We start from the raw sequence: 25521 nt of genomic DNA on the forward strand, positions 1-25521 counted from the left end.
GAGCTTTTTACTGTTTGACATTGTCTTTGCAATTTATTTTTTTATATTTTCTCATAGTGACCTGTCTGATAGCTTGCTATTTATTACAATCTTGCCTCGAATTGTGACAGTATACTTTGAATCCAAGAGCTTGAAAAGCAAGCATTAGCCAAAGAGTGAGACTTTAACTGTAAAGCAACATATTTTGAGAATTTTCTGAAATAAACCAATTTAACAATATATATTTCCAAATGCTGAGCTTATTTCTCAATTCTAAGCTCAGTATTTTTCAATTATTTCTTGTTCCTCTGCATGTAATTAATCTATGATTAATGTTTTGAAAGAACGTGAATTGCAGTTTAAGGAAGTTGATAGTTTTGCTTTGAAAACTTTCTTTTTCTCCCCCAGATGTCCCATGTGCAAGTAGGGTGACCCAAAAAGGCATCATTTCCTGTGTGTGTGTGTGTGTGTGTGTGTGTGTGTGTGTGTGTGTGTGTGTGTGTGTGTGTGTGTGTGTGTGTGTGTGTGTGTGTCCATCATCTATATCTACCTGTCTATTTTGAAATACAAACAAACATATCGGCTAGCATTCTCATGACACCAATGAGTCCTTCGAGTCAGAAAGACTAGTCGACACACAATTTCAGATGCAGATTAATTTAATTCTAATGAAGAAACAGCATGCATAGGGAGACACCAAAACTCAAGCAACAGGTGCCTCAGAATTGATCCGTGACCTTCACTCTTCATCGTGCCCTTTCTGAAATAAAAGCAGAGGGGGGAATTTTAGGAAAACAAAGTAGTAACATAATAGTTAGTCAAAAGATGTATAGTTTAAATATATGCCTTTTGGCAACAATGTAACTAAACTTGTGTGGTTGTATTATAGACCTACAGCTAAAACGAGATATTGGTGGCAATGGGGTCACACCTTTTTTTTTCACCTGAAAAAGGGAATAAATGTTTCTAACCCTGTACTGGTGGTGGACCCACAGTTAATACGCCCATTTCACGCCGCGGCCATCTTGGATTAAAAAAAACCAAGCGGTGGGAACTTAGCCACGCCCCCTTCTTCATTGAAAACACTGCTGGAAGCAACATGTCGTACTGCTGTGTACCATCCTAAATTCAACTGACACATTAAGATGCCATATGGCTAAATGTTTACTCCTCCTGCTATTATTGCAACAGACATTATGTACATGTAGGCCTACTGTATGCATTGATCTGCAGAGGTTGCATGTACATTTAACGTTACTGTATGCATTGAGCTGCAGAGGTTGCACCATGTACAGCCAGTTAAATAATATTGGGGTGACCAGTTTCACTTGTGACTAAAACATTAGAAGGGAGACAGAAGTTTGACGCTGAAAAATGTTTGCTCCTGTTTGTAGTCGCATTGGTGACTTAATAGCGGAAGAAGATGAAGAGGAACATGAGGGAGATAGGTGAGTTGTTACTGTCAGTACAATACAATTTTTCAAACATGTAGATTACTGCATTGTATAATATGTATATATATATATATATATATATATATATTCACTAATCTTTCAATAGTGGATAGCTCTGTTCTGACACATAATCTTGATAACAGGAAAATGTGGATTTATATTGCTTCCCACATGTATGACATATCCTCATGTGTCCAGTGAGGTTTGGGCGACTCTACCTGATCATGACTACGACGTGAAGCCCCTTTCTGTGGAAGACCAGCTTGACGCAGTAAAGAAACGCATCGCTTTCCTGGAGGACGAAAATAAAAAGCTGAAAAGTGAGCGTTTTGGTCTAGAACGCTTCCAGTGTGCGCCCAATCTGATCAGGTTTTACACTGGTTTTAAGGATTACCACACCCTCAAAGCACTGTTCCTAGCTTTACAGCCTACTGCAGAGTCCATGGTGCGATGGACTCAAATGCAAAGGAACAGCCATAACCTAGAACACATTTCTGTGTCTGGCTTCCATGCAGAGCATTTATCGCTGATTGATCAGTTTTTCCTGTTCTTGTGCCGTGTGAGGCAGGGCTTTTTTGCTCTGGATTTATCTGTACGATTCAATGTGTCGCCGGCCACAGTCAGCAGGAACTGTACGACGTGGGCCAACTATTTGCTCTTTATGTTAGGGACCCTCCCAATACGGCCTAGTAGAGCAGCAGTAGACGAGCTAATGCCACCAGTATTCAGGGAATTCTACCCAAACACAAGAGTGATACTAGACTGCACAGAGATCCGCATCGAGACAGCTAGTTCGAAGGTTTTGAACACCATGACATACTCCCATTATTAAAGTAACACTACACTGAAATCCCCAATTGGGATCACTCCCTCAGGGTCAGTTAGCCTGGTAAGTAATCTATACACAGGATGTATTTCTGATAAGGAGATAACTAAGAGGTCAGGTGTGCTGGACCTCTTAGAGTCAGTTCGCTGACAACTTTAACCAAAATATGAGATATTTGTGTCTTCTTATGTTTGTAGTGAATGAAACATGCAAGACTTTATTAACTTTTCAACTCCAGCGAGAAATGTGAGCAAAAGTAATGGCGAAGTGAAGGTGTGAAGCGGGGGCTCTGCAGCCAGGACTGTACACCGTTCGCCAACAGGGGGTGCTGCAGCTGATCACGCCACATTGCTTGGCTTTGATATGTGTGCTGCGGGGAGCTTGGTGCGCTCAGTAGTCGACTTGTGGCTGTTGCGATTGTACGTCATTTATGATTTTCTTTTAATCTTTCAATCCCTTCATACTAACTATGTCGAGCAAAAAAAGAAAGTGGTTGGACGAATACGTACAATATGGATTCACGCGTATAAAGGAACGTGATGGGAGTCAGCGTCCTCAATGCATGATTTGCAATGCCAAGTTGAGCACTTCTAGTCTAGCACCGGCAAAACTAAAGGAACACTTCCTAAAGCTGCATGGAGATGGGAAATACAAGAACACAACACTCGCTGAATTCAAGGTGAAGAGAGCCAGATTCGATGAAAAGGCTACTCTGCCTGTTCTCGGCTTTGTACCCATCGACAACCGATCCTCACAGCATCCTACGAAGTTGCGTACCTGATCGCAAAGCAGGGCAAACCACACACCATTGCTGAAACACTCATAATACCAGCTGCGTTGAAGATGGCGAATATCATGCTGGGAAAAGTCCCAAAGTCCTCTTTCAAATGACACTATCAGCAGCAGAATAGACGACATGAGTGGTGACATCTTGGCTCAAGTAGTTGCAGATCTGATTTCAAGCCCAGCAAAATTCAGCCTCCAACTCGACGAGACCACCGACGTTTCCAATCTAAGCCAGTTTGTTGTATTCGTGCGCTATATTAAAGACGATATGATAAAGGAAGAGTTTTTATTTTGTAAGCCTCATACAACAACAACCAAGGCAGTCGATGTGAAGAAACTCGTGGATGATTTCTTCAGAGACAACAATCTTTCGTGGAATATGGTTTCTGCAGTTTGTTCAGACGGAGCTCCAGCCATGCTGGGACGACACTGGTTTTGGAGCGCTGGTGAAATCCGATGCACCACACATCATTGTTACGCACTGTGTTCTGCACAGACATGCGTTGGCAACTAAAACCTTGCCTCCAAAACTGGCAGAAGTATTAAAAATTGTAGTTGAAAGTGTGAACTATGTGCGAAATAGTGCTATGAAGCACCGCATCTTCAAAGAGCTGTGTAAGGAAATGGGCTCTGAATTCGAGGTACTTCTGTACCATTCTAACGTTGGGTGGTTATCCCGGGGAAAGGGGCTGAATCGTGTTTTTGCCATGCGTGTGGAATTAGCCCTGTTTTTGCGAGAGTACCAACATTGTCACGCAGATTGCTTCGAAAATGCTGAGTTCATTCTCATTTTGGCGTACATGGCCGATATTTTCGATGCTCTCAATCATCTCAATCGACAGATGCAGGGCGGTGGAGTCAACATCATCGAAGCAGAAGAAAACCTGAAGGCGTTTTAAAAAAAAAAAAGCTACCTTTACGGAAACGACGAACAGAGAACGATGACTTCGCAAACTTTCCCCTGCTGGACGACTGTGTAAGTAAGATCGAAGACGTGTCTGGAATTGGAGACAGTTCTGTACCTGCGGAGCTGAAGCGAGCAATTGCCATGCACTTAGATGAGCTCGCAAAGTCTCTCGACGGATACTTCCCCACCAGAGAGTCATATCCAGCATGGGTGAGACAGCCGTTCACGTTTAGTGTTGCGACAGCAGATGTCAACGATGAATACCTCGACGAAATCATTGAACTTCAGCAGAGCCAGCTTCAACAGCGACTCTTCAGAACAACAACGCTCTCAACGTTTTGGTGTCACCAAATCGTACCATACCCTCTTATTGCTAAGAAAGCCCTTGAGATACTCACACCGTTTGTTACAACGTATCTTTGCGAGCAATCCTTTTCGAGGATGGTAGACATGAAAACTAAGAAAAGGAACAGACTTTGTTGCGAAAATGAAATGAGAGTGGCACTTGTCAAGGTGAAGCCGCGCATTTCTGAACTTGTATCTAAAAGGCAACAGCAAAAGTCACATTGATTTGCAGTAAATATTCATTGAGTTATGTTTTTGTGTGAAATTCGGGTTTTGTTGGTTTTGTTCTTTGAACACAGTGATTTTGTGTGCAACCGATGCATGGTTCATTTTGTGCACAAATACAATATATACCTATGTTTTGAAGAAATCATATTTTATTTTTCCAATTACGAAGGGTTCGGTGAATGCACTGATGAAGCTTGCAGGGTTCAGTACCTCCAATGAGGTAAAGAACCACTGCATTAAGGAGTACCACATTTTTGATGGAGTCATACCCCTTTCACTAAGTGGAACAGTCAACCAACTGTGGACTGTGTGTGCTCTCCTAACAAATTTTCAGGGACCACTGTTTTAAACCTTTGTTAAATTCAGCTGACAAGAAAATAGTGCACACAAACCTTAGATAGATTGAAACATATTTAACTTCATTTCAGTACAGTCCTATTTTTTAGCCCACACCTTGAGATGAGCAATCACTATCTTAGTTTAGTAAACAACTGATGATTTGAGTTGGTAGCGAGTTCCAGTTTATTGCTACAACAGAATGACAGTTGACCGAACATATCTTAGTTTAAAATGAACCAACAGTTTTGTTAAAGTTAAAGGACAAAGAATGAAAATATTGTGGATGGGACAATCTAATGCATAAATATTGAATGTACAGTATAAAAATGAAATGTGTCTTATTTTTTATTTTATTGAGATTAAACAGCTTCTTTGAATACAGCCCTGTGTGTGTGTCTCTCCTCACTGGCACAGGAGAGGCAGAAAGTACTCGAAAAAAAAAAAGATCCAGCTTAGTTTTCATATTGTGGTAAATGACGGTAGGTGCTCGAGGTTGGTAGTCCATACCATGTTTGCTGCTGGCCCCGGCTGCATTGATTTCCGATTGAGTAAGAAGGGGGCGTGGCTAAATTCCCACCACTTGGTTTTTTAAAAATCCAAGATGGCCGCGGCGTGAAATGGGCGTATACTGACCTTAGACTCCAAATCACGACTCTATTGGTGGCAATGGGGTCACACATTCTTTTTCACCTGAAAAAGGGAGTAAATGATGCTAGCCCTGTACTGGTGGTGGACCCAAAGTTAATGCTGACCTTAGACCCCACATCACGGCTCTTGGCACGCAGCTTGTTGACCTGAGACTCAGCAATGTCAGCTCTTTCCTCAGCCTCATCCAGCTCATGCTGCAGTTTACGGAACTTGGTGAGATTAGTGTTGGCCTGTCCTTCCTGTTGAACAGTTTGCAATAGAATATGCAACACAGCTTAGTCTTAACCCATTAAAATTTAGCAAAGTGTTGCATTCACATTTCAAATTAAATTTACAGTACTTACCGCCTCCTCGGCAGATCTCTTATATGATTTGACCTTAAGCTGCAGTTTGTCCGCCAGATCTTGAAGTCGGGTCAGATTCTTACGATCCTCCTCAGTCTGAATAATGCAAAAATAGGCAGTATGTTTGAAAAAGGCTTCAATTTCACAAGTGTGATAGTTTTAACTCTATCTGAACCAAAGAGAAAGTTACCTGATAGGTCAGCTCTTTAATACGTCTTTCATATTTCCTTATTCCCTTCACTGCTTCATTGGACTTTCTCTGTTCAGCTTCTACCTCACTTTCCAGTTCTCGAACCTACAGTACATATAAAGTGGGATTGCAGGCTTACTTTTGTCTTATTTTTAAAGAGAAATAAGTTTATTTTCATAATTTCAATGAGCTATTGGTAATCTGTGCCAAACTACATTCTTACCCTGGACTCAAGCTTCTGGACCTGTTTCTTGCCACCCTTCATGGCGATCTGTTCAGCTTCATCCAGGCGGTGCTGCAGGTCCTTGATGGTTTGCTCCATGTTCTTCTTCATACGTTCGAGGTGAGCGCTAGTGTCCTGCTCCTTCTTCAGCTCTTCTGCCATCATGGCAGCATCAGTAATGGCTTTCTTGGCTTTTTCTTCAGCATTTCTACACTCCTGCACTGCCTCCTCAACCTCTGTATGAAGCTGGGAAGTATCGGCCTCCAACTTCTTCTTCTGGTTTATCAGGCTGGTGTTCTAATTTTTTTTTTAATGAAGGAAAATTTATGTTGTAGTATTTTAGAGTCAGTAATGTTCACTGACAAGTAGAACCCATCACTGCCATGAGTATACTTCATAAAACCTGTAAGTGCTGTGAATGTTTGAATTATAATTGTGTACCTGTGAGTGCAGTAGCTGCACCCTCTCACTGACATCCAACAACTCTTGCTCAGCAAGCTTGCGTCCTCTCTCAGTTTGCTCGAGAGCAGACCTCAACTCCTCCAGTTCTGCCTGAAGTAGGTTGTTGCGTCTCTCAACAATAGCAATGTTCTCCTTAAGATCATCATTGGCTTGTAGAGAGTTATCAAGTTGAAGTTGAACGTCCTGAAATGTAGAATTTTTATGTCAAGTAATGTGATTAATGTTTTTTTCCCTCAAACATAATTTAAGTATTCATACCTTCAGATGAACATGAATAGATTTCAGCTGCTTTTGGGCCTCAGCTGCCTGCCTATTGGCCTGACTTAGCTGAATCTCCATCTCATTGAGGTCTCCCTCCATCTTCTTCTTCAAGCGGAGGGCTTCATTCCTGCTGCGTGTCTCGGCCTCGAGAGAGCTCTGAAGAGTATCCACAATTCTCAGTTGATTTCTCTTTGCTTGCTCCATTTCCTCATCCTTCTCTGCAAGCTTCCGCTCAATATCAGCCTTCATCTGACTGAACTCAAGCTGGGCTCTGAGAATCTTTCCCTCCTCATGCTCCAATGAGGCCTAAAAATGTTAGACAGAATATTGTCAATTCATGTACCAGACCTGAAACAGCATTTTGCCATTACAGGTATAGTACTACCTCAAAAACGATTATAGAACAAAGCAAACCTCTGCTTCCTCTAAAGCTGCTTGAATCTCAGACTTTTCTTGCTCCAGTTGTTTTCTGATCTTCTCAAGCTCATGAATACTCTTTGCACCCTCACCAATTTGCTCAGTAAGGTCAGATATTTCCTCTAAAGATCAAAATGTCTATTAATAGCTTGATTGTTAAAAACGTTTAAACTCTTCAACAGTATAATCAGTTGAGAGTTGTCTCTACCTTGTAGATTCTTATTCTCTCTTTTTATGGTCTCCAGATGATCCAAAGATTCCTCGTAGGAATTCTTCAGTTTGAAGAGCTCAGTACTTAGAGATCTGGCCTCCTTCTGGGAGCTTTCCAGCTCTGTCTGAGACTCCTCATACTTCTGCTTCCATTCTGTCAAGATCTTTGAGAAAAGACAGGAGGTATTTCATTTTAAACAGATAGTTTCCATCTGTATACTTTGAAAGGATTTCATAAATGTTTTTAATTTCAACCTTGTCAAAGTTTCTTTGCTTCTTGTCCAGGGCTGCAGCAGCAGCATTAGATCTCTCCACATCCACCATGAGATCTTCAATCTCATTCTGTAGTCTGTGTTTAGTCTTCTCCAGAGAGGAACATTTAGCATTCACTGCCTCAACAGCCTCCTCTGCCTCTTGCAGACGCTGAGCAAGCTTCTTCCTGACCAAAAAAATAAGAGGCTCTTGCACTGTTGTAGATAATTTCTTTTCGTTCTGTGTGCCTTACATGTGATCTTATTTCTATGTAAATATTCTATCGTTGTGATACTTAGCCAGCTTCCTAACATGCTATAATTTCACTGTTATCAAAGTTTTTGTTCTTTTTTAAAGGTTGACTGCAGCTATAGTTTACAGATTATTTTATTAAGTATTATTTTAAAGAGTATTACCATACCAGATAGCCTTTAACTTACTTGGCCTCTTCCAACTCCTCAGTCCTCTGGATGGCATCAGTTTCGTACTTTGTTCTCCACTGAGCCACCTCAGAGTTAGCCTTTGACATGCTGCGCTGCAATTCAGCCTTGGCCTCCTGCTCTTCCTCATATTGCTCTCTCAGCAGGTCAGAGTCATGGCGAGCAGACTGCACTGCATGTGCTAGTGCGTTCTTGGCCTGAAATTAAAGTGTATTTGAGGCCACTTGACAAACAAGCATTATCATGAACAGATTATTTCTTAGTTATTTGGTGTTTACCTTGACTTCCTCTTCCAATTGTCTTTTGAGATCTTCTATCTGCTGAGTGTAAGACTGTTTACCTCTGGTGAGTTGAGACACTAGGGACTCCTTTTCCTCAAGCTGCCGTACAAGTTCACCTAATTTGATGCAGAATTTTAATTTGATCCAGGATTTTAATTAAAACTTAATTAAAATTAACTAAATTTTTAGTAAATCAGATAAATTGATCAGCGCTAATTAAATCAAGTATACCATTCTCAGTTTGAAGCTTTGTTTTTTGCATGGTGAAGTCATTGATTGTACGCTGTCCCTCCTCAGCCTTAGTTTTGAATTCAGTCATTTGGTCTTCCAAGGTCCTGCACATTTTCTCCAAATTGGACTGAAAATAAAATCATAGTCATATTGGCCAATAATTTCACATCATGTGCAAATCTTTTTGTGTTAGAATGTGAGAAGTTGATTACAGTATGTAGGTGTTTTCAAAAAAACCTACATAATTTATTATTCTTACATATCGTCTTACATTTTGTATATTCAACTTACTCACCTTAGCCCTCACTATATGCTCCATATTGGAGACCACATCATCCAGTTCCAGTCTGAGCTCACTCTTCTCCTTCTCCAGTTTCTGTTTGACTCTCTGCAGGTTATCAATCTGCTCCCCCAGGTCAGCCACACTGTCAGCTTGTTTCTTCCTGAGCGTGGCAGCGGTGGCTTCGTGCTGCAGAGTGGCCTCTTCAAGGTCTCTGCGGAGTTTCTGGAACTCAGCCTCCCTCTTCTTGTTCATCTCAATCTGAGCAACTGTTGCTCCACCAGCCTCCTCCAGCCTCTCACTGATCTCCTCCAGCTCTCTGGCCAAGTCAGCTCTCTGCTTCTCCACCTTAGCTCTAGCAGCTCGCTCTGCTTCAAGTTCTTCCTCCAATTCCTCGATGCGAGCCTGGATGAGGATGGAAGCCAAATATTTAACAGCTTTGGTCTAAATTGCATGTCAACTACTTTCACAATGAACTTAATTAATCTGATTACCTGCAACTCCTTCAATTTTTTCTGGAGTTGAGCACTCATTGATTGTTCGTCCTCTATTTTCGAAATAAGTTGGCTGATTTCAAAATCTTTCCTGTAGATTAAAAAAGCAGTTCAGTGCAGGTTAAGCTTGCAAATTACAATCATTCCCAGATTGTGTTTTTGTATTACTTCTTAAGCCTTTCTTCAAGTTGCTGTTTGTTATTTTCAAGGTCCATAATGCTCTCTTGGGCCAACTTTAGGTCTCCTTCAAGTTTCCTCTTGGCCCTTTCAAGGTCCATACGAACCTTCTTCTCTTGCTCAAGGGATCCTTCAAGCTGGAGTAGATGATCAGTCATGTCAAGGTATTAATTATTTTCATTTTATTTAATTAATATTTATTTCCTAACAAAAATATCATCTGATGAGCGCTCACGTCATCCACTTGCTGCTCCAGCTTAGCCTTGGCCTTGGTTAGAGTGTTGACTTTGTCTTCCTCACTCTGCAGGTCATCCAGCGTTTGCTGATGTGCTTCCTGTAAAGCCTTTTTCTCTTTGGTCAGCTTGGCAATGATTTCATCCAGAGCAGCCATTTCCTCAGTCAGGTTTTTCACCTTTAAAACCAAGAATTTAAATGTTAGTTGGTGCTTCAAAAAGTTGTTGCTGTGCCAAGGAAAGAGTTAAGTATGCACCATACCTTATTCTCAGTAGCATGCTTCTCTTTCTCCACCTTAGCCAGAGTTAACTCCAAGTCATCAATGTCTTTTTTCAACTCAGAGCACTCATCCTCGAGCTTCCTCTTCTTAGCTGTCAGTTCAGCATTCATCTCCTCCTCATCTTCTAGCCTCTCAGTAAACTCTTTGACTTTTGCCTCCAGCTGAATCTTACTCTTGATGAGCCCTTCACATCTTTCTTCGGCATCGCAGAGATTATCTTGCTCCTGTCACAATAGAGAAAATTCACTTTCAAACGTATAGTTAGAATATTGATTTTGTATGATTTTATCTGTATCTTTAAACCACTTTAAACATACAGCCTGAACTTGGAGTTGGAGGTCATTCTTTTCTTGGAGAAGAGAGACCATTTTTTCCTCTAGTTCTTTCCTGCGGGCTTCAGATTTTGCATAGGCCTCTTTTAGTTTTAAAAACTCCTCCTTCATATTGGCCATCTCCTTCTCAGTTTCTGCTGACTTCAACAGAGGTTTGATCTTGAAGTACATTTTCATCCAGGGCCAATTTTTGACCCCCATGAAGGCACGAATGTTCCACTGGATCACCAGTAAAGCATCCCTGTGAAAATTGTTCTGATTTTAATCTATTTTTTTATTCCTTAATGTTGTAATATTATTATGTGATGGTAATAATAAGTCAATAGTAACTTGCTCGATATTTTTTTTCTAAAAAAAAATGCACGCAAAAAATGCATGCACGCAAAAAACACACACACACACACACACACACACACACACACACACACACACACACACACACACACACACACAAAACTAGTAAAAAATAGTAAACAAATTCCTAACCTATGGAATTGGTGGCCAATAATCATAATAGTAGTCCTAATAGTCTCAATGTAATATTGATAGACTTGCCTTTGCTCAACCATCTTCTGGAACTCAATTCTTGCCAAAAGCCCTCGTGACCTTGCCTGAAGCCTTGTTATGATTAGAGCCAGACGGTCATCTCGCATCTCCTCCAGCTGACCCAGCAGCCCAGCTTTGAAGAATACCTGATTCATGGCAATGATGCAGATCAATAAGATTAATATATGCACTCCTGAAAAACATCTTCTTTATTTACCATTGTCCTCAACACTGACCTTGGTATGCCCCAGTCTGTACTGGGTGTGGTCTATTTCCAAAGTACCCAGAAGTTTCTCTGATGCCTTTTTGTTATCAATGAACTGTCCCTCAGGGATGGCACTTGGGTTCAAAATACGGTACCTTTGTCATAAGTATGAAAGACAGTTTAAGTTTTACTTTAAACGTTGCAGAAATATGTAGTAAAATACAAACTAATCATTCATGCTCAGTTGATGATGTCAATGTCTAAACCCAACAATATGTATCAGAAAGTTGCCTCTGTTTGAAATCTCCATAGAGGATCCTGTTGGGGAAGCCCTTTCTGCAGATCCTGATGCCCTCCAGCACACCATTACAGCGTAGTTGGTGCATCACCAGAGGATTCTCCATGGCCCCAGGAGTCTTGGTCTCGTTGGGGATGATACAGCGTACAAAGTGAGGGTGAGTAGACCTCAAGTTGGTCATCAGCTTGTTCAAGTTCTCCTGTAAGTTTGTGCACCAAAGAGGGAATAGCTTTGTAAGAAAACAATGTGACCAACGTAATCATATATATATATATATATATATATATATATATATATATATATATATATATATGTATATGTATATATATATATGTATATATATATGTATATGTATATATATATATGTATATATATGTATATGTATATATATATATGTATATATATATGTATATGTATATATATATATATATATGTGTGTGTGTGTTTGTGTATATATATGTATGTGTATATATATGCATGGGTATATATATATATATATATATATATATATATATATATATATATATCCTAAAAAGAACATATATGTAGTTGACAGTCTTTTTTTTAAACTAGTGCATGGTTGATCATGATCTTACCCTGTGTAGAGCAGAAACAGTTTGAAAGGATGATCCCTTCTTTTTGCTGCCTTTCTTGGCTCCCGATTCTTGAACTAAACATAATGTGTTTCATGAAATATTTTTTATTTAAAATAGGCATATTCAAAGTCCAAAGACAGTTAAATCGAAATGGTAGCAAAACATTGCTCAATGTTGTTTTATTTGTAGTGATCAGTTGATAAGTGCTTTATTTTGAAACTATTATCAAAATGTGAGTCTACTACTACTACTACTTTTGGCTGCTCCCATTAGGGGTCGCCACAGCAGATCATCTGTTTCCATTTCTTCCTGTCCTCTGCATCTTCCTCTGTCACACCAACCCCCTGCATGTCCTCTCTCACCACACCCATAAACCTCATCTTTAGCCTCCCTCTTTTCCTCTTCCATGTCAGCTCCATATTCAGTATCCTTTTCCCAATATACCCAGCATCTCTCCTCCACACATGTCCAAGCCATCTCGATCTTGCCTCTCTTGCTTTGTCTCCAAACCATCCAACCTGAGCTGTCCCTCTAATATACTCATTCCTAATCCTGTCCTTCTTCATCACTCCCAATGAAAATCTTAGCATCTTCAATTCTGCCATCTCCAGCTCCGCCTCCTGTCTTTTCGTCAGTGCCACTGTCTCCAAACCATACAACATAGCTGGTCTCAGCTATGTTATACCTAACCTTCCCTTTGACTGTTGCTGGTACCCTTCTGTCGCAAATCCCTCCTGACACTCTTCTCCACCCACTCCACCCTACCTGCATGCTCTTCCTCACCTCTCTTCTGCACTCCACATTACTTTGAACAGTTGACCTCAAGTATTTAAACTGATACACCTTCATCACCTCTACTCCTTGGATCCTCACCATTCCGCTGTCCTCCCTCTCATTCACGCATAGGTAATCTGTCTTGCTGCTACTGACTTTCATTCCTCTTCTCTCCAGTTCATACCTCCACCTCTCCAGGCTCTCCTCAACCTCCACCTTGCTCTCGCTACAGATCACAATGTCATCCACAAACATCGTAGTCCATGGAGACTCCTGCTTGATCCTTGTCCGTCCGTTAATCTGTCCATCACCATTACAAACAAGAAAGGGCTCAGAGCCGATCCTTGATATAATCCCCCCTCCACCTTGAACCCATCTGTCATTCCAACTGCACACCTCACCACTGTCACACTTCCCTCATACATATCCTGCACCACTCTTAGATACTTCTCTGCAACTCCCGACTTCCTCATACAATACCACACCTCCTCTCTCGGCACCCTGTCATATGCTTTATCTGAATCCACAAAGACACAATGTAACTCCTTCTGGCCTTCTCTATACTTCTCAGTCAACATTCTCAAAGGAAAAATTGCATCTGTAGTGCTCTTTCATGGCATGAAACCATACTGCTGCTCACTAAAATTATCAAAATGTGTATTATTATTATTATTATTATTATTATGTTTATTATTATAATATTATCAAAACGTGAGTGATCTTTGGCAAGCCCTAATGTTGTCTTTTTTAAGACATCAATCTTTTTAAAATATACGAACCTGAATCAGCTCCTGCATAATTTGCAAATAGGATGGCTAAAAGTTTTAGATTAGACTTCTGGTATAGTGCAACAACAGTCTCATTCAGGGGGTCCTTGTTCTTCACCAGCCAGTTGTTGATATTATAATCAACAATACCAGCATAGTGAACCAGGGAGAAATGGGCCTCTGGTTTTCCTTTCATAATCCTGGGCTTCTGGAAGTTGGCGGATTTCCCCAGGTGGTTGTCATATAGCTTAGCTTTAAAGGTGGCATCGCTGGCCTTGGGGAACATGCACTCCTCTTCAAGGATGGACATGATACCCAGTGGCTAAGGAGAAGAAAATGTGAGGGATTTGAAGGTGAAAATTGTTTGATGGATATTCCATGCAAATCTTAAGAGGTTGATTAAGTCTTATTTTTATATCTCACCTTTTCAATCAGGTCTATACAAGCCTGCAAATCCATGCCAAAGTCTATGAAAGTCCATTCAATCCCCTCTTTCTTGTACTCCTCTTGTTCCAACACAAACATGTGGTGGTTGAAAAACTGTTGCAGTTTTTCATTGGTGAAATTGATGCACAGCTGCTCAAAGGTGTTAAACTGCAATATAAGATTGACATGAGCATGTCCAGGCCTGATTATTCATATGTATACAAATTTGATCAGTAAACATGAACAATTTACTATATGTAAACTTACGTCAAAGATCTCAAATCCAGCTATGTCCAGTACACCAATGAAGTACTGACGAGGCTGCTTGGTATCTAGAGATTGGTTAATTCTCACCACCATCCACAGGAACATCCTCTCATACACTGACTTGGACAGTGCACCAATTGCGTAGTTTACCTTGAAAATAAGACAGCAAAAACTACTTTAGAGCTTTGAATTTTCCTTGGAAAAAGAAAAATCCAAGAAGTCAACCCCACACACTAAAATCTCCTACCTGGGCAACATTCTGTCCCTTGGTGACCCACTCATTTCCTACTTTGACTCTTGGGTGACAGAGACCCTTAACTAGGTCAGCAGAGTTTAAGCCCATCAAATATGCAACTTTATCAGCATCTGTGTTAGAAAATGTATTATTAAGGTAAGTCATTTTTTTAAGCCTGCCTGTTATGAGGTTTTGGGTCAATGGCGTAGTGTTCCTTCAGTGTCCCTAGCTGGTAGCAGTGATTCTTGTAAAAGCTAATATGAGAACTATTCTGACCTTCAGTGCCATCAGCCTCGGCCTGTTCCTCTCTTTGCTTCTGCTTGAACTTCATGTTACCATGGTGCATAACGCTACCAATCAGCTTATAAATGCTGTTCTTCTCTTCTTGAGTGAAGCCCAGTACATCAAAGGCTTCCTGAAAAAATAATTAATGGTATCACCCAATTCAATTGTTATTTTCTATAGTTTGATATTTTTTGACTTCAGGTTGTTGAGTCTTGGAAAAATTTTTTTTTTTTATCTCACATCAGTAGCCATCAATTCTTCAGAATCATTGATGGAGGCTACTGTCGTTTCTCCTTGGGAGATGAAGGCGTAGTCATAGGGGTTGTTGGTAATGAGCAACATTTCTAAGGAAAAGTTTGGAAACAGTTAGCATTTTATTGAAGATCTTGTAAGGACTATGAGAAAAAGTTAGGAAACATTCATCCAACCATTATCCAAACCACTTATCCCAATAGGGGTCACGAGGATGCTGGAGCCTATCCCAGCAGTCATTGGGCGGCAGGCGGGGAGACACCCTGGACAGGCCGCCAGACCATCTTAGGGCAAACACAGTCACACCTAGGGAAAACTTAGTATGGCCAATTCACCTGACCTACATGTCTTTGGACTGTGGGAGGAAACCCACGCAGACACGGGGATGACCCCCAAGACTGGACAAGCCTGGAGTTCAAACCCAGGACCTTCTTGCTATGAGGCGACTGCACTAAACACTGCACCACCATGCCGCCAAGTTAGGAAACGGTTAGCATTCAGGATCTTGTAATGACTCTGACAGTTGAGTTTCATATGACTTACCAAGAAGTTCAGGCTTTTGCTGAGACAAAATCTGATAAAAGATATGGTAGTCCCTCTCTGCTCTTAGCTGGAAGGTGACACGAGACTTTTCAAGCAGGTCTGGGAAATAATTTGACTTTATTGTATTGCATTATGAAATCATATATTTTCATTTATTCACACTGTTAAAATGCCTTAATTATAATTGATAATGCGATAGTACATACTTCAAGATTTTCCAAATTTTTTCAGATTTTAAAAATAAATGATGAGTGTAACTGTGCGCTTTACTGTATTAACTATGTCAGGAACATGAAAGGTCATGTTTACCGTTGTAATCAATGTTAAGTTTTACTCACAAGTCTCAATGTCCGCGGAGGCTAATTTCCCTCTGTTGTCAAAATGAATTCTGATGAATTTACCCTTAGAAGAAAAGCAAAATTAATTTGTTGTTTCAATTATGACTTTCACATCATTATTGTCAAATTGTGTCATTGTAAGCAGAAAGACACTCACAAATCTGGAGGAATTGTCATTCCTGATGGTCTTGGCATTACCAAAAGCCTCCAGAGCAGGGTTACACTGGATGATTTGATCCTCCAGTGTACCCTATTTTTGTAAAATTTACAGCTTTTAGGTAAAATCTGGGGCCAGGTATGTAAATATGCATGCTCTATTATCCTATTTTTTTATTTATGGTTATAGATAGATAGTGAAAGTAGATATCGACACGGATATGGATTAAGTCTATAATGTAGAGTGTTAAATAACTTTAAAATTCAAACCTTTTTCTCCGCAGCTGCATCTTTCTTCCCAGTTGGCGCAGAAGCAATACTGGCAAAATACTGAATGACACGCTTTGTGTTGACAGTCTTCCCAGCACCAGATTCTCCACTAGAAATATGAGAGGTGAAAAAATGTAGGCCTACATCAATAATCATTTATTTATTTATTTATTTAATTTGACTTTTTCCTCCTTTTGCTTCCCAATTGTACTTGGCCAATTACCCCACTCTTCTGAGCCATCCTGGTCACTGCTCCATCCCCTCTGCCAATCCAGGGAGGGCTGTAGACTACCACATGCCTACTCTGATACATGTGGAGTTGCCAGCCGTTTCATTTCACCTGACAGTGAGGAGTTTTCGCCAGGGCGACATAGCGTGTAGGAGGATCATGCTATTTCCCCCAGTTCCCCCTCCCCACAAACAGATGCCCAGACCAACCAGAGGAGGTGCTAGTGCAGCAACCAGGGCAGATACCCACATCCTCCTTCCCATTTGCAGACACAGCCAGTTGGCGTCTGTAGGGATGCCCGACCAAGCCAGAGGTAACACTGGGATTCAAACAGGTGATCCCCATGTTGGTAGGCAACGGAATAAACCGCCATGCCACCTGAACGCCCAATAATCCTTCACTTTTTGAGTTTTTAACTTGTGTGACTTACGTGATAAGGATAGACTGGTTTTCTCTGTCTGTAAAGGAGATAAACAGTAAAATATCAGTTACAAATGGTGTGATGCAAAAACTTTGGAGTAAGATGAGGCTTAATGTAAATTGTATACCTGCCAACATGTACTGATAGGCATTGTCAGAGATGGAGAAGATATGAGGAGGAGCTTCACTCCTCTTCTTTCCTCTGTAGGCAACAACCACTTCTTGGTTATAGACTGGAAGCCCCTTGTATGGGTTGACAGTCACACAGAACAGCCCAGAGTAGGTCTATAGGATTAAGAGAGGAGTAGCAGATCAAAAACACAAGTTATTTTGACAAGTCACTTGTTATTACCGGTTAATTTATTCTATCAAGATGAGAGTTTGTATACTTACATAGATCATCCATGCTGCATAACGCTCTTTGAGGTTAAATAGCACAGCAGGCTCGTGCAAGAAGGTGAACATCGCCATGTCTTCGATTTTATCGAACTTTGGTGGGTTCTGTGGATGGATGTCACTCTCCTTCACTGTAACAGTCTGTAAAAACAATTAATGTTTTCACAGAAACACTCTTACCAAAACCTTTGTGGATGGGAACATCAATGATACTCTGTAAAACTCAAGTACCTTGCCAAACTCAGTGTCAGCAGTGACTTTGTCACCATCTCGACTGGTGATGGTAGCCTTTACAAACTCAACTTCAGGGTCAGGAACAAAACATTCCCTCTTCATGTCAAAGATACGAGTCTGGGCCTCCAGACGCTCCTTGTCTGACTTCCTCAGAAAAGAAGCTGCTGCCCCAAACTCTCTCATGGCAGCATCACCCATATTTAAACTTTTCTACAGAAAAAAAAGAAAAAACTTAATGCGACTTCAGCCATTGCCCATAAATTTAGAATCCATTGTGACAGATGGTAGGCGATTCATTACACTGGACAACAGATTCTTTTTGAACGTTTTGCTTCCTGAAAAAAAAGAGAGCTTATGATAGACAATGTCAAGTTGAACACAAAAATAATTTTAGATTTGCTGTATAACGTTGGAATTTGGAGAAACATTAAAATAACTTTTATTGAATTTAACATGTTTAATCGCATAATGATGCTGACACATTGTGTTAGTTCAACGGAGCTTAAAATGTTTTGCAGTTGATCTTCATTTGTACTCAGCATCTGGTGCCTCTCGTGTCAGTGTCCAACAATAGTGGGCCAGTACTGATGGATTCCAGTTGCCCTGATGCCTCTTTTCCATGGTTGCAATGTCCTGGTGAAACCTTTCACCATGTTCATCACTGACTGCACCAAGATCAGCAGTGAAGAAGTCCCAAGTGTGAATGCAGAAAATGAATTTTCAATGACACGTTGCACTTCAAGGATGCTTTATGCATGTTGTCAAGTAGCTCAATGCTCTTAGTTGTTAAAATTCTCAACAGCATCCTTAAATTTCTTCCATGCTATTTTCTCTGGCCCCACTAGCAGATCTTCTAACTCCCTGTAATAGATGACCTGTCTGATTTGTGGACCAACAAAAATGCCCTCCTTAATCTTGGCATCAGTTATTCTTGGAAACATCTGTCTCAAAATAGTGAAATTTATCACCTTCTTTGTTCATTGTTTTCACAAAATTGTTCATCAATCCGAGTTTTATATGAAGAGGAGGTAGAAATATATTTGTTGGGCCGACAAAATGCCTATGGAGCGGCCAGCTCTTTTTAATGTAATGTGACTTTTTAGCACGGCCATCCCATTCACAAAGGAAACAACAGTACTTTGTATATCCAAGCTGCATTCCTAGTAGCAGTGCCAGTACTTTTAGATCACCACAGATGTTCAAGTCGTAATTGTTGTACTGCATGTGTTTCAACAACAGTTCCATGTTATTGTAGGTTTCTTTCATGTGTACTGCATAGCCAATGGGTACTGCAGGGTGGACATTGCCATTGTGTAACAGGACAGCTTTAAGGCTTATTTTTGATGAATCTATAAAAAGACACTATTGTAGTGGGTCATGCACATAACCCAAAACCATAAACAATCCATCAATGTCAGTGCAGAAAAAGAGGTTGTCAACGTGCGCAAAGAAGTTTGTCAAATCTTCTTGACGGTTCCCAAAGAGAAATTTTTGTACCTGTTGACAGCAAACCCCATCCTTGCAATCTTGAACCAAGTAGCTCCTGCTTTAGCTTTTGACAAATCTAAGTCCCTAACCAGGTCATTTAATTCTGGCTGTCTTATTAGATGAGGATAACCAGGCATAAAGGGTTCAACATCTGGATCAGTGTCATTTTCCACATCTCGTTCATGCATTGTGGCATCTTCATCTGCCTCATCCAGGCTCCATGTCTCTGGTGGCTTCGGTAATGGCAAACTGTCATCATGTGGCACTGGTCTTGTGGCTGAAGGTAGATTGGGGTATTCAATAGATTTCTTATTTTTTAGTAGAGAAGCCAGATACATTGGTCAGACAGAAGTAACAGTCTCTCACATGATCCTTCTGTTCTCACCATATCATTGGGACTGCAAATGATATTGACTTCCGAGCACCTCTGAGCCAAGCTCTCAAGTTGACTGCACATGTTGCACAACGAACGTGAGGAGCCCAGGGTTTCTCTTGGTCACCAATTTTACATCCGAAGTAGAGCTCATAGGCTGTCTTTATAAATTTGTTTCTGATTTCTCCCAATTTAGTGGCCGATCGATCCCTATTTTAGTCTAAACACCCACCCTCATATTGTATGCGTTCACCAACTGCGTCTCTCCGGCCGGCAGTCTTGAAGGAGACGCCTCGCCACTTCCGTGACAAGGCGACTCCAGGCTGAACCACTGCTTTTTCCGACACACACAGAGACGCATTCATGTGACGAACACAAGCCGACTCCGCCCCCCTCCCAAAGACAGCGCTGCCAATTATCACTGCTTCATCGAGTCCGGCCATAGTCGGATCTGACAGGCCCTCTCATAGGCTTTCTATTAATAAGTGCGGTCATGGTGCGTCTTTGAGCCTTAAGCGTGTACTCGCCACAGATGTAACAGAATGTATTGCAGCTGTTGCAACATTGATGAGACATTTCTGCTGTAATAAATCTTCCGGAAGACAATAAATCCTATTGTTAAGTATACCCACTATGCTATTGCCCGAAGAACATGTGCATCAACATGCGTCCAAACAGCATCTGTAAATGTGAGCAGCGTTTATAGCCTGTCTGCTAGCATCTAACCTGACTAAGCAGGCCCAGGCATATCTAAGACAACATTTGCATAGCACCTACACTGAGCGGATGCCCAGGCATGGTTGGACTGACCAAAACAGTTTGTTTTGTCGACAATATACTACTACTACTAGTACTTATACTACTACTACTACTTTCGACTGCTCCCGTTAGGGGTTGCCACTAGTAGACTTAAAATATGACAGGAAATCACAAAAATAGGTCATATCTACAAAACAGGATGTGATAGGAAAATTTTATGGTGATTGTCATGCTTAGCAGCCCAAAATCCATAAAATACACCCAAAAGTGTTCAGGAAGCAAAATCTTCACTGTCCAATGTTATTTTAGATCCTTTTCTTTAAGAATATGAAGTGTTTTGAATTTGTCTCATGAAAACATAAATGTTGATTTCATCCATCTATTTATATTCATTAATATTCATTGATGTATTCATACTGTCTGAATTTCTCAAAAAGGAGCAACTATCATAGTGACATCACCCATTTTTTTTTCAACTGTTAAGTATTAACACATTTTTAATATTATTGATGGTGACATTCATGCAAAAACCAAGCTGCACTCCTTCATCTATCTGATTTTTATTCAACAAGTAGCTGTTCATTGCATTTGGTTTGGTATATCAAAGCTCTTCATTTCTTACATTTTAACCACATACACGTGCAGCAGCTACAGGTTGCAGCTTCTGACTTTGTTTTCTCACTGTCAAATGAAAATGCCTTGACTGGATCAAATAAGGTCATCTATAGAACTGTAGATTCCTCATGTTAAAGAACATTACCCGGCGAAAAAAAATGCCCAGAATCTTTGAAATATAAAAATCCAAGCCTGTACCGAGGCATAACTTATTAAGTAGTTGTGCTGTCTCTAATCACTATCATAAGCCATTAGGAGTTTAATGGGCAGTTTAATTCTTTAGTGCATTGATCAAAAATTAAACAATTGTATATAAACACTAGTTTATATATTGTTTATACTTTGAATTTTTCAGATTGAATGCAATGTAACTTTTAATCAAGGGGTGGATTGGGGGGGAGGGGTCCTAAAAGCAGGTTGAGTTCTATTCTAGTCAACTAACCAGAAAGAAACAAGCTCCAATCTGTTTTATGGCATTTGTAAAAATACTTTCCACCATCAGTGCATACTGGGTCAAGTCAATTTTATTTGTGTAGCCCATTTTCACAAATTATGAATTTGCCTCAGTGGGCTTAGTAGGTCAGTGACAAATGAAAATTAAAAAAAAAAGAAAAGAAAAAAAAATAAGTGAACAACTTAAAACCAGAATACACTTCATAGTGAAACCTAAAATGTTCAGAGATTGGAAATAATTTAGCAAGACACTAAATCCTTCCCTTCCATCCCAGTTCTCTGAATATTTTGCTTACCTTTGCCCGTCAAACTTTGATTATGTAGAGAGGGGATGTATCCAGACGGTGACCGCAGGTCGTTGCTCCATTAATAAAGGTTGTTTGTCAACCAAATATGGGGATGAATTCCAGCGAAAGGTTTGACATTTAAAAAAAGCATTCTCCTAATTAGGCAGATCATTGTGTTGCTATTTGTTGCCCTCACCTTGTGACTAACAAGGCGAGGACACTAGATGGTAGACAACAAAGCACGTGGAGGGTAAGATGAGGGGTAGCAGGCATGGGCTATTTGATATCAAGTGAATATAAATTACAATAAAACAATATAGCGCAACAAACTCATTGCACTGAGTTGGTTTTGTCCATCCACTGGCCAGAGTAAATGATACTTAAGGTGTGATTGATTAACATATCACAAATTAGTCTAAGATAAATATTAAAATAATTTCTACTGACTATGCCATTGCTTCCATGTATTATTTATATTTGTAAGCTGATCCCAGTTAAATACCCTGCTTTCCCATATTTGATGTTTTGTCACTGTAAACTAATTGCTTTCAAGCACCTGAAAATCAGAAACAGCCCTTGAAATATGGCTTTGTAACTATGTTTGAAGATAAGTCAATTAACACAAAAGAGAATCAAACAACAAGTTTGGTTTCTTGTGCATAATGTCTTTCTCCTTATATAAAGCATCCATTTTAATGTGTCCAAAATCCAAATCCGCATGCTGAGGGATTATCAAGGTTAATGAATGAATGCATGGATAAATTAATGAGAATTTCTTGGCCGAAATGTTATGCTTAGCCACTGATGTAAAGATTCAGGGTCCTTATGCTGCATTACATGGAATCCGGTAAACATCAGAGAGCAAACCGGAAGTCATTATTGTGGATGGGAGCAGGGCGGTAAAATCAGATGACACCAGCAAATAATGCTGACGTCAGTGATAGATGATACTGCCATCCAAAGTTGAAATATTTCTACTTTTTGCCGTCCTCTGCAATGGAATTTACAACTGGATGTTATGTAGCACGTCACAAAAAGATGGCGGCTTTTGACAGCGAGAAGCCGTCGCTAATCCATGTGCATTAATAATAATTAATAAAACAAACACAAAGCATTTTGGTACAATTTAATTTTTTTTCTGCAAACAATACATTACCATAGCAACCCATGTAGTTTTATTTTTTACCGTCCAGCCATTCTGTCGTGCCCGTTCCATTTTGCTAACTACGGTTTACGTCTCCTGGATTCCGCGTGAATGCAGCATTGAGTTTAAAGATCAACAAAGGTCTGCCCAAAAAAACAACAAAAAACAAAAACAAAGGTCTGTCATGTGAAAGGGTATGAAATGCATTTCCAGAGGTAATAGAGATTGGCACCTGTTGTCTACTGAAAGCGAAGGTCATTAAGGTTAGGCAGTTCTACACTCTTGGCCTCAGTCTGTCATCATAGGCATTGTTTCCTTCCTCTGGCCTTGGAGACAAAGATAACCTTGTGAAATTCTTGTCCAGATTGTTTTCTCTGATTAAAAAGGGGCGGCTTGTGTGGGTAGTTATATGTCTGAAGTGCAGTCTCTGCTGTTCTGTTGTGATAGATGAGGAACAACAGGTGTATGTATAACTTCTCATTGAATGGCACTGAAAATATATTAATGAAATATATAAATAAATATATGACAACTAATTTTGACCCTAAATGTCATCCATTTCTATTCTGTAATGGAAGGAGGGCATTTATCTGTTATTCTGTCTTAACAGTCAATGTATTGTGTATAAATCTGATTTCCCACTGGGCAATGAGATGGCATTTCTATCAACAGCTGCTGGAGTTTTATTTTGCAATATTAACCAATCTTGTGAGGATCAACTAGAATTTGCCTTTACATTTCTTTTCTTTTTTCATTCAATGTACTTCTGTGTTTTGCTAGCATAATTCTCAGCTGTCCCTACTCCTACGGAAATCATGGTGTGTTTAGTGTTACCTACGTGGTACTTAGCCCTCTCTTACTGGAGTAGTAACCTGACTCCTCTTAGAGAAGGCCTATTATTGGAAATCCGTGACTTCGTTGATGGAAAAGACAAATGGTGTCACCCTGATCTGTTGTTCCTGGTATCTGATAATAAATTCCAAAGTAACGACCAGTGTCACTAGATGTTCAGTAATTAACACAGAGAAACCTACAGCACAAGGGTGCTCATCATGCACTAACTATATTATATTATGTATCTCTCTCAGTAGATTACCAAAACCTTTGAGGGACAGTGTTACATCAAAGAAAGAGCAGCACGATATGCTAGAATCCCTGTCAACCGAATGCTCCATCGTATAAAATGACGACTCTCAAAAAGGTAAGCTGGTGATGATGTCTAATTTGCAAAAATTGAACTTGCTTAAATCTACATCCTCATATGTTACAATTTGATTATGAAATTTGCACAATAGCTTTCATAATCACCATTCATTCTAAATTTATTGCATTGGCATTTTATGTCATAAAAATGGCTTTGTTTTGAAAATGAATATCTCAGAAGAACTTCTTTATGACATGTAACCAATAGAAGCTGTGATATAGAAGTCATTAAAACTGTCAGCGATTCTTCATATTCTTTGTAAATAGAAAAATTCAGTGTCATTTCAACACTGTTGTGGTCAAATGTCGGACATCTTGGGAAAGGAACAAATATGATGCTTTATCTTATAATACTCAATTGTAAATCATTAGTGTGTGTTCTTTAGCAAGACCGATAAAGAAGGATTCCTCAGAACTCTTCAGCTTCCAAAAACCTCACAGTGTAATTAACATTTTCACATATTATCCTCTTAAGGTAGCTCGACTAAATCAAATCAAATCAATTTTATTTGTATAGCCCAATATCACAAATTACAAATTTGCCTCACTGGGCTTAACAGCAACACAACATCCTGTCCTTAGACCCTCTCATCGGATAAGGAACAGCTCCCTAAAAAAACAAACCCTTTATCAGGGAGAAAAAATAGGAAGAAACCTCAGGGAGAGCAACAGAGGAGGGATCTCTCTCTCTCCCAAGACGGACAATGTGTAATGGATGTTGTGTTTACGTAATTTACACAATACAACATTGAAAGAGGATAACACAATTATAATGAACTTATAAAATTTATGAAGAATATGATGCACAGGATGCTAAGCAGTGTCCAGCACACAAGGGAGACTCACATGACACCATTCACACACAGAAAAAGAGAAAGAAGACATCATTCAGAGAGAGAGAAAAGGCATGTGAGAGAAGAGAACAGTTTGCAATAGTCATTAGTCATAATCAATTTGTCATAATTTATACTCTATAATCTCGTCGGCAGAACAGTGGTTGGTAAATTCATTGAGACAGAAAACCGACCCGTCATGCAGTACAGGTTGTGAAGCACTCAACCAAAGACAACTAATTGTAAGCTAAGGCAAAAAGATGAGTTTTAAGTTTGGATGTAAAGGACTCAACAGACTCTGATTGTCTGATAGCAGCAGGCAGGTTATTCCAAGAACAGAGCCCGATAAGAAAAGGCCCTGCCACCAGCTGACTTCTTTTTAACTTTGGGTACATACACACAGGAGCCCTATATTTTGAGAGCGAAGAGCTCGAGATGGAATGTACGGTTTAAGGAGATCAGACAGGTAAGATGGGTCAAGCCCATTTAGGATTTTATAAGTCAGCAGA

General features: G+C 40.0%; 1 protein-coding gene across 1 annotated transcript; it reads right to left on the minus strand.

Moving 5' to 3' along the window:
- Window positions 1-718: 718 nt before the first annotated feature.
- On the minus strand, window positions 719-18055 carry LOC130123466 (myosin-7-like). Its single transcript, XM_056292637.1, has 37 exons — window positions 17855-18055; window positions 17621-17764; window positions 17356-17512; window positions 17238-17265; window positions 16579-16687; window positions 16310-16402; window positions 16153-16216; window positions 15815-15913; window positions 15260-15363; window positions 15011-15149; window positions 14747-14865; window positions 14500-14649; window positions 14230-14400; window positions 13819-14128; window positions 12266-12339; window positions 11663-11868; window positions 11403-11526; window positions 11176-11312; window positions 10606-10861; window positions 10270-10512; window positions 10010-10186; window positions 9766-9911; window positions 9598-9688; window positions 9119-9508; window positions 8824-8950; window positions 8590-8708; window positions 8312-8508; window positions 7875-8058; window positions 7618-7783; window positions 7407-7531; window positions 6990-7298; window positions 6711-6914; window positions 6270-6566; window positions 6047-6151; window positions 5857-5952; window positions 5617-5751; window positions 719-739 (listed from the first exon to the last, which is right to left on the minus strand). The coding sequence occupies exons 1-37, from the start codon at window positions 18053-18055 to the stop codon at window positions 719-721; spliced, it is 5817 nt and encodes a 1938-aa protein (XP_056148612.1).
- Window positions 18056-25521: the final 7466 nt, after the last annotated feature.

The sequence above is a fragment of the Lampris incognitus genome, chromosome 14 (assembly GCF_029633865.1).
Source record: "Lampris incognitus isolate fLamInc1 chromosome 14, fLamInc1.hap2, whole genome shotgun sequence".
In the NCBI taxonomy this organism is placed as follows: Eukaryota; Metazoa; Chordata; class Actinopteri; order Lampriformes; family Lampridae; genus Lampris; species Lampris incognitus.